This window comes from Haliotis rubra, unplaced genomic scaffold, assembly GCF_003918875.1.
Source record: "Haliotis rubra isolate DU_JTF1 unplaced genomic scaffold, ASM391887v1 Scf80, whole genome shotgun sequence".
In the NCBI taxonomy this organism is placed as follows: Eukaryota; Metazoa; Mollusca; class Gastropoda; order Lepetellida; family Haliotidae; genus Haliotis; species Haliotis rubra.
This window is the reverse complement of record NW_025767524.1, coordinates 861,383-882,392: the sequence shown is the minus strand read 5'-3', so window position 1 is coordinate 882,392 and position 21,010 is coordinate 861,383. Positions and strand designations below refer to the sequence as shown.

At 39.3% G+C, this 21,010-nt stretch overlaps 3 protein-coding genes across 3 annotated transcripts in view; all 3 read left to right on the top strand.

Annotated features, from left to right (window-relative positions):
• Positions 1-21,010, top strand: part of LOC124261536 (endoplasmic reticulum membrane-associated RNA degradation protein-like) — a 135,435-nt gene that overhangs the window by 83,189 nt on the left and 31,236 nt on the right. The window lies entirely within an intron of this gene.
• LOC124261535 (keratin-associated protein 10-7-like) lies at positions 8,026-8,967 on the top strand. Its single transcript, XM_046695850.1, has one exon. It carries the CDS (start codon positions 8,026-8,028, stop codon positions 8,965-8,967), a length of 942 nt encoding a protein of 313 aa, XP_046551806.1.
• The window catches only part of LOC124261534 (beta-2 adrenergic receptor-like), a 40,548-nt gene continuing 33,001 nt past the window's right edge, over positions 13,464-21,010 (top strand). The window contains 1 exon segment of the mRNA XM_046695849.1: positions 13,464-13,548. Within this exon segment, the coding sequence (XP_046551805.1) occupies positions 13,464-13,548 (85 nt within the window).

The window sequence follows — 21,010 nt, the reverse complement described above, 5'->3', positions numbered from 1 at the left end:
AACAACAAACCAACCAACCAATCTTGACCCAAGTATATGTCCACATACATGTTCTCAATGTGATCTCAATAGAATAGAAAAAAGTATTCTAAAATTGGGCTTATTAACAGTCATATACAGTGCTTTGTGTTTTTTAAATTGACATGAGTCAGTATAGGACTTCATCCCACATAGCTGTAAGAGAAGTAACTGGCATACTGTATAGTGACATTTTAATCCCATGAAAGTCTCATAAGAGTTTGATTTGATTTAAACATATTTTATTCAGTGAAGAAAAGGATTGGGCACAAGTTATCCAACTTAATGAAGCCCTCTCCACAAAAAGAGTTCATCTGTTACTGTAAGAGATTCCATCTTGAAACTATTCCCCAGCAAACTATGTTGTCATAAGAGACATTTCAATTTGAAACTCATAGGGATTCCGTGTTGGTGCTAGAATGTTGTTAATGATATGACAGGCTTCTATTACAAAAACAACATCACTTCATATGAAATAGTTGCTGGTAATTAAAAAAGTTGCTGATTATCCCTACATATTCACACTATTTATTACCAAGTAATTTATCTCATAAATCTTGAGTTAGTTGTCTGCAAACTCTGGAAGGTTTCAGTGCAGAGCTGTATGACAGAAGATAATATTTCTGTCTTTGAATCAATATCCTCATGCCAAACTATTCCATGTGGACTGGATATAGACAAAGGTTTTGAAATCTCTTGTTTTCTAACCGGAAACAAAATCCTTGCCTAACTTGCAGCCATTGTTCTTGCCTAACTGGAAACATACATAGTGCCTAACTGTCAACAAATCCTTGCCTAACTTGTAGCCATTGTTCTTGCCTAACTGGAAGCATACATGGTGCCTAACTGTCAACAAATCCTTGCCTACCTTGTGGCCATTGTTATTGCCTAACTTGAAGCATACATAGTACCTAACTGTCAGCAAAGGCCTTGCCTAACTGAAAGCCATAGTTCTTGCCTAACTGGACACATTAATAGTACCTGTCAGCAAAGGCCTTTTCTAACTTGCAGTTACTGTTCTTGCTTAACTTGAAACATTCATAGTACCTAACTGACAGCAAAGGCCTTGCCTAACTGAAAGCCATAGTTCTTGCCTAACTGGACACATTAATAGTACCTGTCAGCAAAGGCCTTCCCTAACTGGAAGCCATTCTTCTTGCCTAACTCGAAACATACATGGTGCCTAACTGCCAGCAAAATACCTGGCGAACTTGCAGCCATTGTTCTTGCCTAACTGGAAGCATTCATGGGACGTAAGGGACCGTTCATAATTTATGGCTGGGGGATCGGCTGAGGGGGGTTGGAGTTGTCACCCATTTTGTTCTCGGGAGGTAGGGCGGTCAGCAATTTTGTACACATGTACTAGGGTGGGTCAGCTAATTTGTACATAAAAATATTAAACAATTATGCTTAAAAAATATGAGAAGGGCAGGGGGATCATTGATTGTGTACATGACATGCAGGAGGGGTCACTTACTTTGTACATAAATTTTAGGGGGAAGGGGGTCAGTCACATTGTACATGCTTCCCCATAAAAATCATCATCACTCCCCCTAGCCTTAAATTATTAATGGTCCCTAACTTTCAGCAAAATCCTGGCCTATGTACCAGCCATTGTTTGTGTCTAACTGACATCATCCATGTCCCTGCCTTACTGGCAGCATGGTTTTTCGCCTGACTGGCAGTATAAACATTGCATGAGTGATGATAAGTATTCATGTATCTTTTGTATCTTTTAGTACTCTCTTACCTCAGCATACGTAGAGGTTATCACACGAGTGTGTTTTTGATGGTATATATCCTGTATTAGAAATAGATATTGTATTTAACAACCCTAAGCAAGTTCAATACATAGAGTTTATTCCTATTACAGGATATATACCATCCCAAAACACATACTGATAAAAACAATAACCTATTTATTATATGATGTCATTCAATTTGCATTAATATACATTACGTCAAATATAAACTCTGCAAACATTGAAACGGTAAAAATGTTTTTCATATGTATACATTATGTATTATATAAATAATCAACAGATCAAAATAAATTGTTCAAATTTGGCACGTCATTGTCACTGGCCAAAGTTCCTCATGGCAGACATGAAACAATCAAAGGTGAAGGTCATCTGATCTCAGTATCCTCCTGCTGTGTTTGTGTCAACTGTTGGAGGTTCTGTGGCTGTTGCTGATGTGATCGAAGACATTGATCAAGAATGTCTGATACATGATCGATGGGGTTGGATGTGGAACCTTGAAGTCCATGGCAGTACTTGAATGTTGTGGTTCCTCAAAAAGACTATTGTCCTGTTATAAAATGAAAAAGTCTAGTAATGGTCTTGTAAGTGGAAAAACCTGGCAACGGTCGAAGCCAAGTCACCTGTCCGCAGTCGGCCGGTGACATTGCTGCGTTGAGCTTCTGTCAGTCGTGGCATGTTTTCACTTGCTGTACAATTGTGATGGCAGACAAATGAAAACCCATCATTTTCATGTTTGGCCGCCATGCTTCCACATGGGTTTAGTATATATTTTTGGCTGTACTTCATTGTACCCTCACTAATCACTCCTGATGCATGCAGACATGAGAAATTCATATTTTTCATTCAGTTTGTATGAATATCAGCAAAACTGTGTCAGATATTTCCAATCTTTTTCGACTTTTTTGCAGAGTATAGTTCCCACTGAAACCTATTTCTTAAACAGTGGCATTTCTACATATAGGCAAAATGCCAATATTTCTACCTGCCTTTTCATGGCACTACTGTACAATTCAATACTCTGCACATTTGAGTAACTCCCCTTTATTACAGGGAAGATACTTCACCCAAGTCTATGAGAAACATCGCAGTTGTGTTGTGTCTGCCTGTCCTGAATGCTGCTCAGTAAAATGTACACACAGTCACAAAATGAAACAAAGTTGAAATTCAGACATATTTTGGTTACATTCCGAGAAAAAAACTGTAGCTGAAGAGGTCTGCAAACTTCTTGTAACTGAGGAGGTCTGCAAGCACCAGTATGAACACTGATCCTGCCAGGCTAAGCCTCCTTACTAAACTGTTTCACATATCATATCTCTAAAGTTAATAAAAGTAAAGTTCCAGTTTGACACCTATTTTCAGAGTAGTTCTATTCCAGTAGTTTCTCCAGATTCAAGATGTAAAATTCTGACTAAGTCACTGATTGACCAACACGATGCCCTTGACAGTAGTACCTACCTGACCTTTCATATTGCATTTTATCCCAATGGGATGCCAACTGATGCCGATTTTATCCACTGGCTTTATTCTGTCGAGAAACCAACACATTATGATAGAAGTGACAAAACCCTTCCACATCTGTAAGACATCTGTGCTAAAAGCAGAGTCAAATGTACAATTCTGACTTTTTCATGAGTATGTATTTGTTTCTGCAGTATTACAGCTGAAAGATGTTGTTTGTAAACAGTCAAGTCTGGAGCAGACAATCCAGTGATTGTCACCATGCGCAGTAATAGCGAGCAGCATCACACACCCTGTTCAGCTGTCATGTCCCTGTCATGGTTGGCCTAGCAGAGGAAGGTGTTCACTGTGCATTGTGACATTCTCTGTAGGGGATCCTAGGTTTGTCATCCATACTCATCAAGGTTGGAAGTGTCTATGTCCTGAGTTTGTTTGGACCTCCTGCTCCTATAAACCAGTAGCTGTCTTACTGCTGAAGTAGTTTCCAAAGAAGCATTGAACCTAACTTATAACATCTCAATTGTTGTACTCATGTCGAGAAGAGCCAGGTTTCATTTTCAGTGATCCTTTTGGATAATCTTTCATCACTATTTTGGAATCTGTTTCCACAGACATAATAGACTGTAAATTCTCTGGTGTTGATGTTTGGAATTTACAATTTCTGTTGATATACAAAAAGAGAAATAACTTATCTCAACTGTTGTCAGTAGATATTATGATGATTTGTGGGGCCATCAGTCCTTAACCCTACTTTCTAATTGGTGTTGTGAAAAGCATCAAAGCAGAAAATGAAGTGATAAATGTGTCTTAGCAGGGTGAGAAGATTTAATTGCCAAAGCTTAAAACATTAGTGCAAAAGAATAATCAATCTGGATTATCTGTTAAAACAAATTTCATGAGGTGGTAAATATAAGTGAACATGCAAGAATAGAAATCTTGATAAAGTTACTACGGTAAACAAACACAAGTCTCCCTATCACAATTTTCTGCCTATTTGTCAAAACTCTGCTTAATGATGAAGTACCACATGAAGACACTGTCAGGCTGTTAAACACTGATGTGTCTGTCAGAATACCTTGCCAAATGATGTACAGATGAAGATGTTGAAGATAAAATAATTCCTGATGAATATGGTTCTAATGAAGTTTACAGGAACAAGACTACCAAATTTCTGTGATCAACCTCTGCATAATAAAGACAGTTTGGATGAAGATGTTTACAGGAACAAGTCTCCCATCCTTCTGTGATAAACCTCTGCCAAATGAAGATGGTTTAAATGAAGATGTTTACAGGAACAAGGCTCCCATCCTTCTGTGATACACCTCCATCAAATGAAGATGGTTTAAATGAAGATGTTTACAGGAACAAGGCTCCTATCTTTCTGTGATGAATCTCTGCCTGATGAAGATGTTTACAGGAACAAGGCTCCCATCCTTCTGTGATACACCTCCGCCAAATGAAGATGTTTACAGGAACAAGGCTCCCATCTTTCTGTGATACACCTCCATCAAATGAAGATGGTTTAAATGAAGATGTTTACAGGAACAAGGCTCCTATCTTTCTGTGATGAATCTCTGCCTGATGAAGATGTTTACAGGAACAAGATCCTTCTGTGATAAACCTCTGCCAAATGAAGATGGTTTAAATGAAGATGTTTACAGGAACAAGGCTCCCATCCTTCTGTGATTTGCCAAATGAGATGGATGTTTACAGGAACAAGGCTCCCATCCTTCTGTGATAAACCTCTGCCAAATGAAGATGGTTTAAATGAAGATGTTTACAGTTTACAGGAACAAGGTCTGGCCCTTCTATCTTTCTGTGGTGAACAAGGCTCCCATCTTTCTGTGATGAATCTCTGCCTGATGAAGATGTTTACAGGAACAGGAACAAGGCTCCCATCTTTCTGTGATACACCTCTGCCAAATGAAGATGGTTTAAATGAAGATGTTTACAGGAACAAGGCTCCCCATCCTTCTGTGATAATCTCTGCCAAATGAAGATGGCCTCCCATCTTTCTGTGATGAAATGAAGATGTTTACAGGAACAAGGCTCCCATCCTTCTGTGATAAACCTCATGGAAATGAAGATGGTTTAAATGAAGAACAGGAACCAGGCTCCTATCTTTCTTTAATCTCTGCCTGATGAACATGTTTACAGGAACAAGGCTCCCATCTTTCTGTGATGAATCTCTGCCTAATGAAGATGTTCACAGGAACCAGGCTCTCATCTTTTTGTGATGAATCTCTGCCTGATGAAGATGGTTTAAATGAAGATGTTTACAGGATCAAGGCTCCCATCCTTCTGTTATAAACCTCTGCCTGATGAAGATGTTTACAGGAACAAAGCCCACATCTTTCTGTGATGAATGTCTGCCTGATGAAGATGTTTACAGGAACAAGGCTCCCATCCTTCTGTTATAAACCTCTGCCTGATGAAGATGTTTACAGGAACAAGGCTCCCATCTTTCTGTGATGAATCTCTGCCTGATGAAGATGGTTTAGATGAAGATGTTAACAGGAACAAGGCTCCCATCTTTCTGTGATGAATCTCTGCCTGATGAAGATGGTTTAAATGAAGATGTTTACAGGAACAAGGCTCCCATCTTTCTGTGATGAATCTCTGCCTGATGAAGATGGTTTAAATGAAGATGTTTACAGGAACAAGGCCCCCATCTTTCTGTGATGAATCTCTGCCTGATGAAGATGGTTTAAATGAAGATGTTTACAGGAACAAGGCCCCATCTTTCTGTGATGAATCTCTGCCTGATGAAGATGTTTACAGGAACAAGGCTCCAATCCTTCTGTTATAAACCTCTGCCTGATGAAGATGTTTGCAGGAACAAGGCTCCTATCTTCTGTGATAAACCTTCGCCAAATGAAGATGTTTACAGGAACAAGGCCCCCAACTTTCTGTGATGAATCTCTGCCTGATGAAGATGGTTTAAATGAAGATGTTTACAGGAACAAGGTCCCTATCTTTCTGTGATGGATCTCTGCCTGATGAAGATGGTTTAAATGAAGATGTTTACAGGAACAAGGCCCCCATCTTTCTGTGATGACTCTCTGCCTGATGAAGATGGTTTAAATGAAGATGTTTACAGGAACAAGGCTCCCCATCTTTCTGTGATGAATCTTTGCCTGATGAAGATGTTTACAGGAACAAGGCTCCCATCTTTCTGTGATAAACCTTCGCCAAATGAAGATGTTTACAGGAACAAGGCTCCAATCCTTCTGTTATAAACCTCTGCCTGATGAAGATGTTTACAGGAACAAAGCTCCCAACTTTCTGTGATGAATCTCTGCCTGATGAAGATGTTTACAGGAACAAGGCTCCTATCTTCTGTGATAAACCTTCTAATGCTAAATGAAGATGTTTACAGGAACAAGGTTTGAATAAAAATGAAAATGGTACCATGGTCACAAAGTGTGATTTGTCTGCCAAACCTCTACCTATTTATGATGGTTTAGATCAAGATTAATCTAGGGATGGTGTCATAAAGTCTTTGCAGTCATGGTCACTATGAAAGCTGTAAAGCTGTTTGTATAGAATGTTTTTGTCAACCATTAATTTGTCTGGTCAACATTTTGTAAGTTCTGACCATGATATGACTGTAATGATTGATGTTTAAGACAACATCATTCCTTCACCCTAAGATTTGGTTTAGTTTGGTGAAAATTTCTACATGTCATCGATCCCTGTCGCCTTTGGCTGAGTGACCTTTATACCAGTTCTAATGCATGTAGTGGGTGAACATTGAGGCACTCCACTTTTGAGTTGCATCCCTTAAGTCTGCCTGAACCTGTGACCATGTGTTCAAGTTCCTTATTCACCTTCATTATGATTCTTGATTTATCAGTACCAAACCCATGTTTGCGGCTTTGGAGGGAATAGTTGAAGTCTAGGACATGTATTCTTTTCTTACACATGGAGCTGACATGCTGTGAAGAAGACTTCTACAGTTTCACCAGTGTAAAAAAATAGCTTTTGTTCATCAGTTGGTATGTTTTATGGCAGTGGTTGATGTTTCCACCATTGTCCAACCAGTTATTCTTGTATTGTACTTGTTTCCCTCTAATAATTCTTGTTGTTTCAATGGCTCATGCATTCCACTATTGTTCATCCAGTTAGTCTAGTGGTGCAGCATTTTTGCTCAGAGGCTCTTTTGTCCCACCACTGTCTGCCCAATGGCTTTTGTGTTTCACCATTGTCTCCCCAATGGCTTTTGTGTTCCACCATTGTCTGACTGATGGCTTTTGTGTTCCACCATTGTCTGCCAAATGGCTTTTGTGTTCCACCATTGTCTACCCAATGGCTTTTGTGCTCCACCATTGTCTGCCCAATGGCTATTGTGTTCCACCATTGTCAGCCACATGACTTTTGTGTTCCGCCATTGTGTTCCACCATTGTTAGCCCAATGGCTTTTGTGTTCTGCCATTGTCTGCCCAATGGATTTTGTGTTCCACCATTGTCTGTCCAATGGCTTTTGTGTTCCACCATTGTCTGCCCAATGGCTATTGTGTTCCACCATTGTCTGCCCAATGGCTTTTGTGTTCTGCCATGTGTTTCACCATTGTTAGCCCAATGGCTTTTGTGTTCCACCATTGTCTGTCCAATGGCTTTTGTGTTCCACCATTGTCTTGTGTTCCATCATTGTCCATCCAATGACTCTTGTGTTCCACCATTTAATGTTGATGGATTTTATGTTTCTACACTGTCTGTCCAATGGCTTTTTTGTGTTCCATCATTGAATGTTCGATGGATCTTGTGTTCCACCATTTGGGGGTTGATGGCTCCTGTGTTCGTACACTGTCTGTCCAATGGCTCTTGTGTTCCTACACTGTCTGTCCAATGGCTCCTGTGTTCCTACACTGTCTGTCCAATGGCTCCTGTGTTCCTACACTGTCTGTCCAATGGCTCCTGTGTTCCTACACTGTCTGTCCAATGGCTCCTGTGTTCCTACACTGTCTGTCCAATGGCTCCTGTGTTCCTACACTGTCTGTCCAATGGCTCTTGTGTTGCAGACCTGTCTGTCCAATGGCTCCTGTGTTCCTACACTGTCTGTCCAATGGCTCCTGTGTTCCTACACTGTCTGTCCAATGTGCTACACTGTCTGTCCAATGGCTCCTGTGTTGCAGACCTGTCTGTCCAATGGCTCCTGTGTTCCTACACTGTCTGTCCAATGGCTCCTGTGTTCCTACACTGTCTGTCCAATGGCTCCTGTGTTCCTACACTGTCTGTCCAATGGCTCCTGTGTTGTGTTCCAATGGCTCTTGTGTTCCTACACTGTCTGTCCAATGGCTCTGTGTTGTACACTGTCTGTCCAATGGCTCTTGTGTTGTACACTGTCTGTCCAATGGCTCTTGTGTTCCTACACTGTCTGTCCAATGGCTCTTGTGTTCCTACACTGTCTGTCCAATGGCTCCTGTGTTCCTACACTGTCTGTCCAATGGCTCTTGTGTTCCTACACTGTCTGTCCAATGGCTCCTGTGTTCCTACACTGTCTGTCCAATGGCTCCTGTGTTCCTACACTGTCTGTCCAATGGCTCTTGTGTTCGTGACACTGTCTGTCCAATGGCTCCTGTGTTCTTACACTGTCTGTCCAATGGCTCTTGTGTTGCAGACCTGTCTGTCCAATGGCGCTTGTCTTTCAAGACCAGATTGCCCAGTGGCCCTTGTGTTCCACCATTTGTTTGTTGATAGTTCCTGTGTTGTACCATTAACCGTCTAATGGTTCCCGTGTTCTATTAGTGCCCATCCAGTGGCCATGAAGGACTGATTGGTAACTTTGCAAAAATGTAATTGAAGTAATGTCATTATGTTCTATCATTATGACATACAATTACACAAGAGGGAATGAAAAGCAGCAATGATACTGGCATTCTCATGTGTCTACTGTGCTGTACACAAACCAAGTTTGCTATGGATGAGGAATCATTTGGTATCTTGGGTATATTCTGCTATTCATCTGAATGCACAAAGAGGACAGTACATCCAATAGCTGCTCTAGGTTCAAATCACTTCTTCTAGCCTACCAGACCTGAATGAATAGTGAGTGAGTGAGTATGGTTTTACGCCGCTTTTAGCAATATTCCAGCAACATCACGGCAGGGGACACCAGAAATGGGCATTACACATTGTACCCATGTGGGGGATTGAACCCAGGCCTTCGGTGACGACCAAACACTTTAACCACTAGGCTACCCCACCTCCCCCTGAATGAGGAAGTTGGGGTTACTTCATCATTGGCACCTGAGCTAGCAAGCAAGCAGGCAGGCAAGCAAGCAGTAACCATAATGAACACCTGTAGTCTTCACTGGATTGGATCTGTCCAGACTAGACCATGACCAGAAGCTACCTTATTTAGTGGTACAGGTGTGGAAGCAGTAAACATGATGTGACACCATTGATGTCCTTGTGTAGCATGCCTGCCATCACCTATTTTCAGTAATCCATGTACATAATTTTCTCTACTGTATTGTCTTTTATACTCAAACCAGTATCAACCGAGAACGTCAAGTTTAATTTGTGGCGAATCATAACAACATGGATTGTTGTTGTATAGGCCCGCACAAGGCGGACAACGTTTATTAACCGTTAATGAAAATATAATTACCGTAATAATTAGATGTATATAACAAATAGGCCACAAAGGTGGGGGAAGCCCACGCCAAAGAACCATACAAAGATATAGAGAAAGAGAAGAGGAGGCTTGGAAGGAGGTGGTTTTAAATTCCTGTGGTTACGCGCCAAGATAGTATGGGAACTGTGCCGAGAAATTGAAAACATAAAAGTTGTTTTATCTTATAAAATGAATTTTTACAAAATTCTGCATTTACGATGAATGGAATCAGTTAAAATGACTCATTATTCAATTACATTAAGGTGATATGTTAATAAGAGGTGATGGGTTTTGCCTACCCTTCTAAGATGACTGTCAACTATCAAGAGGTCACAGACATTCTACCAAGTGATCACAGATGTTCCACCAACAGTTCACCAAATTTCTATGATTTGTTCAACAATGTTCTACCACTGGTTCACCAATATTCTTCACAAGCATAAAACCAGTACTTTACAAATGTTTCGCAACTACATACAGAGTGTGACTGTTATATCAAAATATGAAAAACATTCTGATGACAAAACTGAAATATGAATGCATTTTTTATGCATTCTTTAAAATATAATTGAAAGATTTTGAAACTGACTCAGGTGCAGTGAGAATTGCTTAAATCTGTTCAACAAATTCACACTGAAATTGAACATCAGTAGTATCCAAAGGTTTGTCAGTGGTTCCCCTTTGTCTCAGACATCAAACATAAAAGAGGAAATGACGTAACAAGTCGCCACATTCAACCACATTATATATAGCCTACATTACAAATTACAAACTTAATTCTCTCAACATATAATCCCATTCACACTTTTATTGTTCTTTGGTATTCACACATTGTACACAGATTTATCACCGAAGTTAAACTAGCAGTGAAATTTCTTTTGTGGACTGTTTGTTTGTGTTGTCTGTCGGTCAAATGATGTGGAGCCAAATTGTGTATTTCATCAGTTTGGAAAAATGTTCTTGCATGTATGTGATGGCCAGAGATCTTGTATGCTTCTTACCTTGCAACTGAGACCAGATTAATTGTTGTGTGCAGGCGTCATTTGTTGTTCTGATCTATAGATAAAACCCTTAAAAGCAGATGTGTGAATGGAAATAAACATCAATCATTTCTATTTATTTTCTTGTCTGAAACTTTGGCTAAGGTCAGTGGGTCTGTAAATTTCAAACTGAGTGGACTTTGATGAAGACGATTTACCCTCGGCAACAGGAAACGCTTGCGACTGTAACCAGCACAGTTTAATCAGATCTGTGATAGATGAGGAGTGATTAGGATAACAGTATTAAAGTAGCATCACAAATAGACTCAGGGATGTACATAAACTGTCGGTTAATTCCTGCCTCCCACCACACGGATGTCTGGTCTCTGTCCCAAAGGCATTGTGGGATGTCTCCTCGTGTAGGAGTGAGGTGGATGGGATGCTATTTCAGCAGTAAATGATGGATTAGTGAGTGAGTGAGGGTTTACACTACAATACTCCAACAATATTACAGCAAGGGAAACCAGAAATGGGTTCCACATATTTTACCCTTTTGACGAAACGAACTGGGTCCCTGGCATGACAAATGAATGCTTCAGCAGTGAATGAATTATGTGACACTCTGTGGCCTTTATGTCAGGAGATATTGAGGTTTGGGGATTTGCAACAGATATATTTAGTGTAATATCTTTATCAATCTCGATAGCGATTTTTGCTGACATGTTACTGAAAGGTAAATATTCAAAGAATACATAACCTTAAGTGACTGTCAAATTGATTTATCTGATAACATTGACAACATCACCCGAACACAACCACCCTCAGAAACAACATGCAAAATGTGTGGCATGAATGGGCTCCACTCTTCATATGCACCCTGATCGGTGTAAACCTATCTGTAATCATTCCTCTGGCACAACAAGCGGGTCCTAACTTCATTTTTATGGATGATAATGCCCATCCGTGGATGATAATGCCCGAGAAAGAGTTGTTTACGATGTTGTTTAGATCAACATGGACTGGATAGCAAGGTCACTTTATCTTAATCCCATTGAACATGCTTGGGACAGTATTGGAAGTCGTGTTTACCGTCTCCATGTTCACCCCCAGACTCTGGATGACCTTGAGCAGGCGGTACAGAGAGAATGGCAGAACATTCCACAACAGCAACTTTAAGGCTCATTTGGTCAATGCAAAGACATGTAGAAGCTTGCATTTGTGGTCATACGTGTTACTGAACACTGCTTCACTGTCCAAAACTGACTTGAACCTTAATGTTAACATTTTGCTCCATCTATGCAGCACATTTTGCACGACTGTTTCACGGGTACATGCTGTTGATGATTTGTAAGTCTATTATTGCTCAATACCATTTCATTTCATTTTGTTTATCGTGTGTACATATGTTTCACCGTTCAATTGCATCATTCAATGATTTGCAATTTCAATAAATGAAAAGGTAATGAGACTACAAATTTGTGTTGCTTAACTTTTTGTGAGGAGTATATATTCCATTAATACCATGTTGTGGGGACACCAGACTTTGTTATATCCATGTTGGGAATCAAACATGGGCCATCAGCGTTATGAGTGAATGCTTACCCACAAGGCTAATCAAACACCCTTAATGTCAGAAGAAATCCCAACTTGATGCAGATCAGGGATGTTTCCTGCTTCAGTGGTATCCTATCAACTTTTTATGGGCTTTCAAACCAATGTTCATATTGGCACTTCAGAATCTTACATGTGTGTTGCGAGTTACGGTATCTGAGACCACTTAGGTAATCCTGCCCTTTCTGTGACTGAATTCTCCCAAGAAAATATCAAACTCATTTTAGGAAGAGCAACTATATGATGATATTTCTCATCACATTTTACAATAAGTTGATATGTGAGTGACTTACTTTAGATGTGTTTTATGAGATTGTCACTCTAAATGTCAATGGTATTTTATGAGTTAGTTAATGTGCCATTTATGCTGCTTTTAGCAATATTTATTTTACAAAAGGAATCTTTGTTATCGCATAACTTTTATTGTTTTGATTAGAATAAGGCAAGAGCATTATGTATTTCAAGGTCAAGGTCATTTTACCCAAAGCAATTATGCTTGTACATGTCTTCATTGTTTGTTCCACAGCTCATAGTGCTTCATTTGTATATGGAGAGGTGACAGGCACTTCATAGGAAGTCATGCCAGGTGAACTTTCACATCAGCCAATCACTGTGGAGGTTTTACAATTCTCTGTGTGAATGGTAATGCAATTGGTGCAGCGGATCTGATTTCTGTATAAATACAACAGCCATGTTAGGTTGTGGACACATTACACTATCTGATGCCATCACATGTCCAGCTAGGTTTACTGTCGGGGAATATTTGTGGTTTGTGTGGATTTCATTTGTCCAGACCAAAATGTCTGATTCAGACACAGGACTAGTGGTAAAGAAATTTACCAGGCATTAACTCTGACTGTCATCCGAGTGTGTTAACGCAGTTTAGAACGAATTGAATCTGAAATGTTATAGAAAGTTGTCTGTAAAACCCACCTATCCTGTATACTGATTAGGCATTAGAGAGACTGGATATTATTTAAAATATTTGAAAGAATAATCACATTTATGTCAATGATGGAGAAGATGATTGTCAAGGTCAAAGTTTGTGGAATGGGAACAGAGATATTGATAAGACAGAACAAAAAATTTGAAGGTCAAGGTGAATTTCAGAGCATTTGTATACATTTTGATGGAACGAAACAATTATCAAGGTCAAGGTCAAGGTCATAGTTTGATGAACAGTTAAAGCTACTATGACTGAACAAAAGAATCAAAATGCTGAATCTTCAGTTACTAAACAAATACCAAGGTTCTTACCAACATGTTGAATTATTCAACATTAAGCCAGTATCATGTTCAACATCTGAGCCAGGAATTCACTTGCCATGCAGTTTTTGTGCAATTAAACAAAACAACTGTCGATTGTTATACAAACTCATACTGCTGCAACACTGGTTCAAGTCAAAGAAATTGCTCAACTCTTTCGATTCCAGAACAGGGACAAGCAGATTCTTGTTAAGTCTTCATTCGGAACTGCTTCCAAACCGACATGGTTGTGTGGGACTATTTAAGAATAAGGTGTCCGAAATTGCTGCCATGCTTCCTTAATGGAAAACCAACTGTCAGTTCTTGTATGTAGAATGACAGCTTTGATATTGTTGATTCACTCGCTGACATTTACTTAGACGATCTCGAAATGTAACCAGTCCTCCTCATCTTGAGCCATCTCCAAACATGGACTTACTGAAAATGTTTGATTTAGCATGGACATGTATGAGAGAGCTATGTTGAGTTTATTACACAAAGGACATGTTGCTTCAAGCGAATCTCCTGATCCACCTGGTATTGATATGTATGTCCATAAGCTTGTGTTTGTGTGTACTGGACATTGTTGTAAGCATCGCTCATGAAGCATTCAGTCAATCACATTGGAGTTCTGAAACCTTAACAAGCTGATGTACTTGTAATGACAGATACATGCATTTTATTATATTGGAAATGAGTGAGTTGTTTTTTTTAAAGCAATTAAAGCAATACTCCAGCAACATTTCGGCGGGGGTTACCAGATATGGACTTCACACATCGTATTCATGTGGGAAATCGAACCTGGACCTTCGGCGTGACGAGGCAACACTTTGGTCACTAGGCTACCTCCCCACCCTCTCTTTATCCCGATGCCCCCTCTTTCTTCCTTCGTTTTTCTTCTTTTCTTTGAGTAAGGGGCACCATATATATCGGTTTACTCCACCATGAACCATTAATATATTCAGTTTGTTGTTATTCAGTCAGTCTTTCATATACTTACTCAGATTTTCTGAACCAGGCAAGTTAATGGTTGGCTTCTAGAAAGTTAGAACATGAACACAAAGAATTTTTGTAAGGATATTAACTTCTGTATTGTTTTTCATGGCTAATGTCTTCAACTGTGTAAACTTCATCCACTAACTGAAGGAGCAAGAAATAGCTTTGAAACTTCTTGAAAAACGAATTTCACATCTTCAAAGCTGAACCACTTACAGACTGGTTCCATCTAATTTTATGTAATTTTCTTCAAGTTTGGTTCATGAGCACAATTTTGTGTGCACCCTTTTAATTATATCATGTGACCAATATGAATCACAGATGCCGGTACTTGGTTGCTTGTTGCATATTAGGTGGCATAAGTTTAGTCATTTCATCAGATTGAAAGCAAATCATCAGGTAAGTCATTAATTAAATTTTCACGTTTTGAATGGAAGCATGGGGTAGAATAGTGGTTAAGTTGTTCACTTGTCTTGCTGAAGCCCTGGGTTTGTTTCCCCACATGGGTGCAGTATGAAAAAAACCAGTTTCTTTTGCCCCTCACCATGATATCGGTTGAATATTGCGCAGAAAGCACTCTCACCAGTTATGTAAAGAACCAGTTTGGTGTTTGAAACATTTCAGTCTATGAATTTCAAAATTTAAGAAACAAAGAAGTAAATCAAATAAAGTGAAATTAAGATTGCAAATCCTCATAATTTTACCTTGCCAATGGAACATTTAAATCTCATGGGAATTTTATTCAACTTAGGATCGGGTTAGAATATTGTTTAACCCAAACGTCATAAGATCCCGACTAAAGGGATTGGGAAATCAGGCTATTACTGGTTTGTATTACAAGGGTAAAGCAGTTGTTGGATGCTGTTGAAACTGGAATGAACCAGACTTGATTATGTGACCGCCAAATAGCTGGAATATAACTGAGTGCAGCGTAAACTAAACTCACTCACTCAGTGTTTCATTTGATGTGCATATCCCTTGTAATACAAACTGTAAGAGGCAACTAATGGATTGGGTGGTCAGACTTGGTGACTTCGTGAATGTGTTTGCCCTTAACTCTGAAAAGCTGCAGGCCCTAAGGACCCAGAACCATAATAAGTTGTAGGTCTTGACCAGAATGTCTAGGTCCTATGTTTTAATATGGAAATAATACTCGTAGTTATTGGGGATGAAAAAGCTGTCGGCTAAAAGGATGGGTCCGAGTGGTTTTCAGTTGGCTTCGGGACTAAAACACGACGTTAATTTCAAACTCTGCTTTGTGAACGTGCATGCTTATACACAGTTGATCAATTTGTGTAGCCTGAATTTGTCCACCATGTTATATCTTAATTATCATAAAATTTGGTCCTTAACAATGAGTAAATTGTAGGTGATCCTTGATCTCACCATGAACATAATAGAACAGTGTTATGATGAATGGTGTTGAAACTATGGACACAGTGATGACTCTCTTGTTTAGCCCCACTAATGAAAAAATACATGAAAGTTGTCTTGATAGTATGGAAATGATGGTGTGGGAAGTCAGGTGTGTAGAAATATAAATTGTATTAGGTGTGCCATTTCAGGTTTTTCCCCATTTTTTTAGTATATGACAAACTTATTTCAAAATATGTATATACATTAATTAAAAACTCATTACTTTAGTATATGTTATGAGCTCTTATTAAAAGGATAAAATTAATCCAGTGTTAAGGTTAGTAATGAGTAATAATGATATCCAAGGTCAAGGTCAAAGTCAAGGTCATATTGCAAATACTGACTGTGGGTGTCAATGTTCACTCAGTTATCTCTTATTGCAGCCTTAATACTACTACAGTTCTACAGCAGAGCTGTCAACCCCTAAAGATGGTTTAGAGTGAGACTGAAAAAAAATAAGCCAGGGCCGGCGACGCCCTGGTGGGGGTTCTCTGGGGGGCAAAGCCCCCCGCCCCCGAAAATGAAGTTTAGTGATTTTCAGGAGCATTTGGAACCTTCTGGTGGCATTATTTTGACACTAAAAGATGCATGCTAATAAATAATAATAAGCCGAATCATTCGCATAAACATCGTTTTAGTACTTCATTCATTCAGGCGTTCTTTCAATGTTCAACTTTACGCAAAAACTAACGAAAATGCGTATTAATTTTGAAATTATTTTTGGCTACCAGATATGCGTGAGATTATTATTTGGAGGCGTGAGAGCGTGACATTTGTCAATAAAGCGTGAGACTCACGCCAAATGCGTGAGAGTTGACAGGTATGCTACAGTTGTCTTATTTCAGGAAATAGATAACTTTTGAGTTAATCGGTGCTGTGGTACATGCCATAATGTGCTTTGAGGTGGAATAACATTACACAAGGTAATTTACTAAAGATTACATCTTTCTGTGCTTCTTCAGCTGCAGAATAACTCATGCTAATTTAATAAGGCTGACAGGTTTCACATTCACTCACAACCTCTGTTGAAAAGAAATTAAAATAGAGTTAAAACCACTCAGTTCTGACAACAAAAGATAACATGGTCGGTTCATCAAACAGATTACAGAAATAATTCTGTATTTGTTTAAACCGTGTAATATGTAATCATATAAAACTACCCAAATAATCAACCTGAACAGTGTTGTGATTACAAATACCTTCCCCAAATGATTGGAGTCAAACTGATGGATGCCATGCCATGGATACTGTTTTAACTCACTGGCACTGTTTTTTTTATCCACTCCTTTTGAGTGCCAGAGTTTTGTCTGATATTAAGATCCTTGAACAAATGCCAAGAAGTCATCGTGACCACTCAAGTGTGTTGTTTTTTAACCTGGCTTAGGGATCAACCAAATCTGATAATTTGGAAAGTGAAAAAAGAAAGATTCCTGTTCAAGTGTTTTATGTTATGGACAAGCCCGACGTTCCTGATGATAAGGAATCACATGTCACAGCTTCTGTTGTCAGCTAAACTAAGTTTAAGCTCTAAGACTTGCACATGTGCACTCAATACACATGATGTGTCCTTTATGAGTACACTGAAAACAGGACCGCCTCTGTGGTGTAGTGGTTAGAGTGTCCGCACGGAGAGCGGAAGGTCGCGGGTTCGATCCCGACCGCGTCATACCAAAAGATGTTAAAATATGGTACTTGTTGGTCCCTGCCTGGTGCTCGGCATTAATGGGTACAATAAGGACTGGTCGGCTCGGAGTCAGTATAATGTGTCTGAGTGGGGTATTCATGCTTCACTACAAAATGGTATCTCAGTGGGCTAGCACTATAAAACCAGCTTCAGTCTGGGCTAGTACAAGCAGCCGCACATACACATACACACGCATGCACGTCGTCATATGAGCGAAATATTCTCAAGCACAACGTTAAACCCAATTTCACTTCACCTCACCTCACATTCAAAACACGAGAGAGAGTGAGTATGGTTTTATACTGCTGTTAGCAATATTCCAGCAATTTCATGGTGGGAGACACGAGAGAAGGGCTTCACATATTGAATCCATGTGGGGAATCAAACCAGGGTCTTCGGCATGATGAGCATCTGCTTTAACCACAAAACACAAACTGTAGCCTTGATGGATACTATCCACAGCTTCAACAAATCTCTGTATAACATGTATCTTTGTTCCCTTAGAAACGCTATAACATGTTATCAATTTTACATTCCGTTCTCAATGGGGAAATATTCTCGTTAAATCAATTTCTCTCACCTTCACATTCCATTCTCATTTTATAATATGTCAAATAAAAAATAGAGTGTCTGAAATGTAATTGTTCTCATCCTAAAGATATGAAAATGTAAGGGTGTACTTCTACTTTATCATTGTTATATTTCCGACCATATGAACCCCAACCTAAAATCATTAGAAAATTTAGAGACCTTATTTATTTACAAGTGAAATGTTCAAATATTTGTCAATATGAATTGATGTAACAAATGACAATGAGAAAATAGTCTCAGGCATTGGGTGGATAGATCAGATCTCTGCATCAGTTGATTTGAAAGTGTGAAAATAATGAATTCTTGTATTTCTGATGACCATCTAAACCTTTCTTAAAGGTGAAGTGTTGTGTAAAGTTCATCAACAACTCCTGCAAGCAGAAAAATGGTAGGACAACATGATAGGTATACAACTTGTATTGTGTGTTATGACATTGACAGTTAAAGCTGTTTTGGAGCCAACTTTTGTTTGATTATTGTCTTTACAGACCTTGGTCTTATATCAAGCTTATTACATATTTTTCGTCAAAACTTGTATCTATAGTGCAGTGATGACATATACCTTATTATTCTAATATTACTGGTATGAATGTGTAGGTTATGTGTGTCCGTCAGTGAAGATGTAACAGTTTGTACAGTGACAAGGTTGCCTAGGTGTTGCTTGGGACGTAACACCTGCTATACTCTAGGATATACAGCTGGTGTTACTTACTTGAGTGTGACTGCAATTTTCATAGGAATACCTGTCCTGGGACAAAAACACCTTTTTGTTGCCATTCTTTATCCATATGATTGCGTGGGAAATTAGAATGTTTTTCTACCCTGGCTTGAGAATTGCAAGCAATCATTCATTCACTGATACACCAGCTAATGTACTCAATCACTCAGTTTCTCCACTCACCTACTATTATATCAAATTACTCACCCACACTCACCCCCTCACTCACCTGTTCTCTTATCCACTCAACACTCTGCTACTGCTCATCAGCATATTATTTTTATTGGTGTCAGTCTGAACCATAAATATGATCAGAATAATCATAGATTAGACATTCATTCAGCAGTAAACAGTCTGTACTTACCTACAAGGACAGGAAGTGTTCATCTCTGCCATTACCCATAATTCATAGTAAGCCAATTATATGAGTTCCCATCATAATCTGCCCAATGATCAACTTCCTCCATCACCTCCAATTTGAAACTCCCCATCATGAATAGAATCCATAAAGAAGGAGGCAATATCTAGCCCAGTAGAAATGTCACATGTTTTTGTTTCAGCAATCTTGAAATACTAGTATGAATATTACTATAAATTTTATCATCAACCTTTTTGATCTTGTGTGTTTTGGACTTGTGATTATGTACTAGCTAAAATGAGTGAACAAGGGTGATATTATCAACTTCAAGGGAAGCTAACTGTGAGCAAGTCTCTGACCCAAGATGAGTTTTTAACCATGTGTTTGTACTGTCTTCACCTACATTTTCCCAGGAAAGTGTGCATGGCTCAAACCCTGTTATGTTCAAATATTAGAAGGCTGCTTCCTCAAAGCATCTAAACTCAGCAGTTTTCACACATTTTAACCTTATCTCCACATTTAGTGGTGTTACAAGCAAAAAAACATGCAAGTGTTGAAACCTCCAAACTTTCTCAACATGTTTTAGTTGTTCCTATCACTTAAAATATTCAGGTCCTCTTAGCCGAACTAGCCTGTCATACCTTGCCATTTTGGTATTCAAATAGGGGCCACTTGTGCCCAAGATGTCTGAGACACTTTATTTCGACATGCCAAGTTGCATCCTTAGAAACCTACAATCAGTCTGGATCTCAGATTTGCACTCTTGATATATCTAGGTATGCAGCACCATTCCCATGATCATGGGTTTCACCAAACAGGTAAGTGTCAAAGGTATGCATCACATTGGCATTTTCCCCTTTACTAGGCACCCGTGAAGATCTGGGTTAGATTTGATCTTCAGTAACCCATGCTTGTTGTAAGAGGCGACCTACGGGATCGGGTGGTCAGACTCGCTGACTTGGTTGACACATGTCATCGTATCCCAATTGCATAGATTGATGCTCATGCTGTTCATCACTGGATTGTCTGGTCCAGACTCGATTATTTACAGACCTGCTGCCATATAGCTGGAATATTGTTGAGTGCGGCATAAAACTAAACTCACTCACTCCTTTATCAGGCCATCCTTTCTTTTTATGTGTTTCTCATCTCCGACCTCAACCAGCATGAGGGCACTTTGCTTCAAAATCATATTTTTAATAAATGTAGATGAAAAAATATGAAGCTGACCTGTAGTTTTTATGAGTGAGTGAGTGAGTGAGTTAAGTTTTACGTTGCTTTTAGCAATATTCCACCAATATCAATGTAGGGGACACCAGAAATGGGCTTCACACATTGCACCCATCAAACCTGGGTCTTCAGTGTGACGAGCAAACACTTTAACCACTAGGCAACCCCACTGCCCCATATTTTTTGAGTGTTCAAGGGTAAGAGTATATTTTATCACATCATGGCATAAGTATCTACAACACCAGCAGAAATGGTGGCAGAAAACCCTTTACTATTTCACATCGGAATGAAAATTCAGGATGGCTGTAGTTGGGAAGCACAGA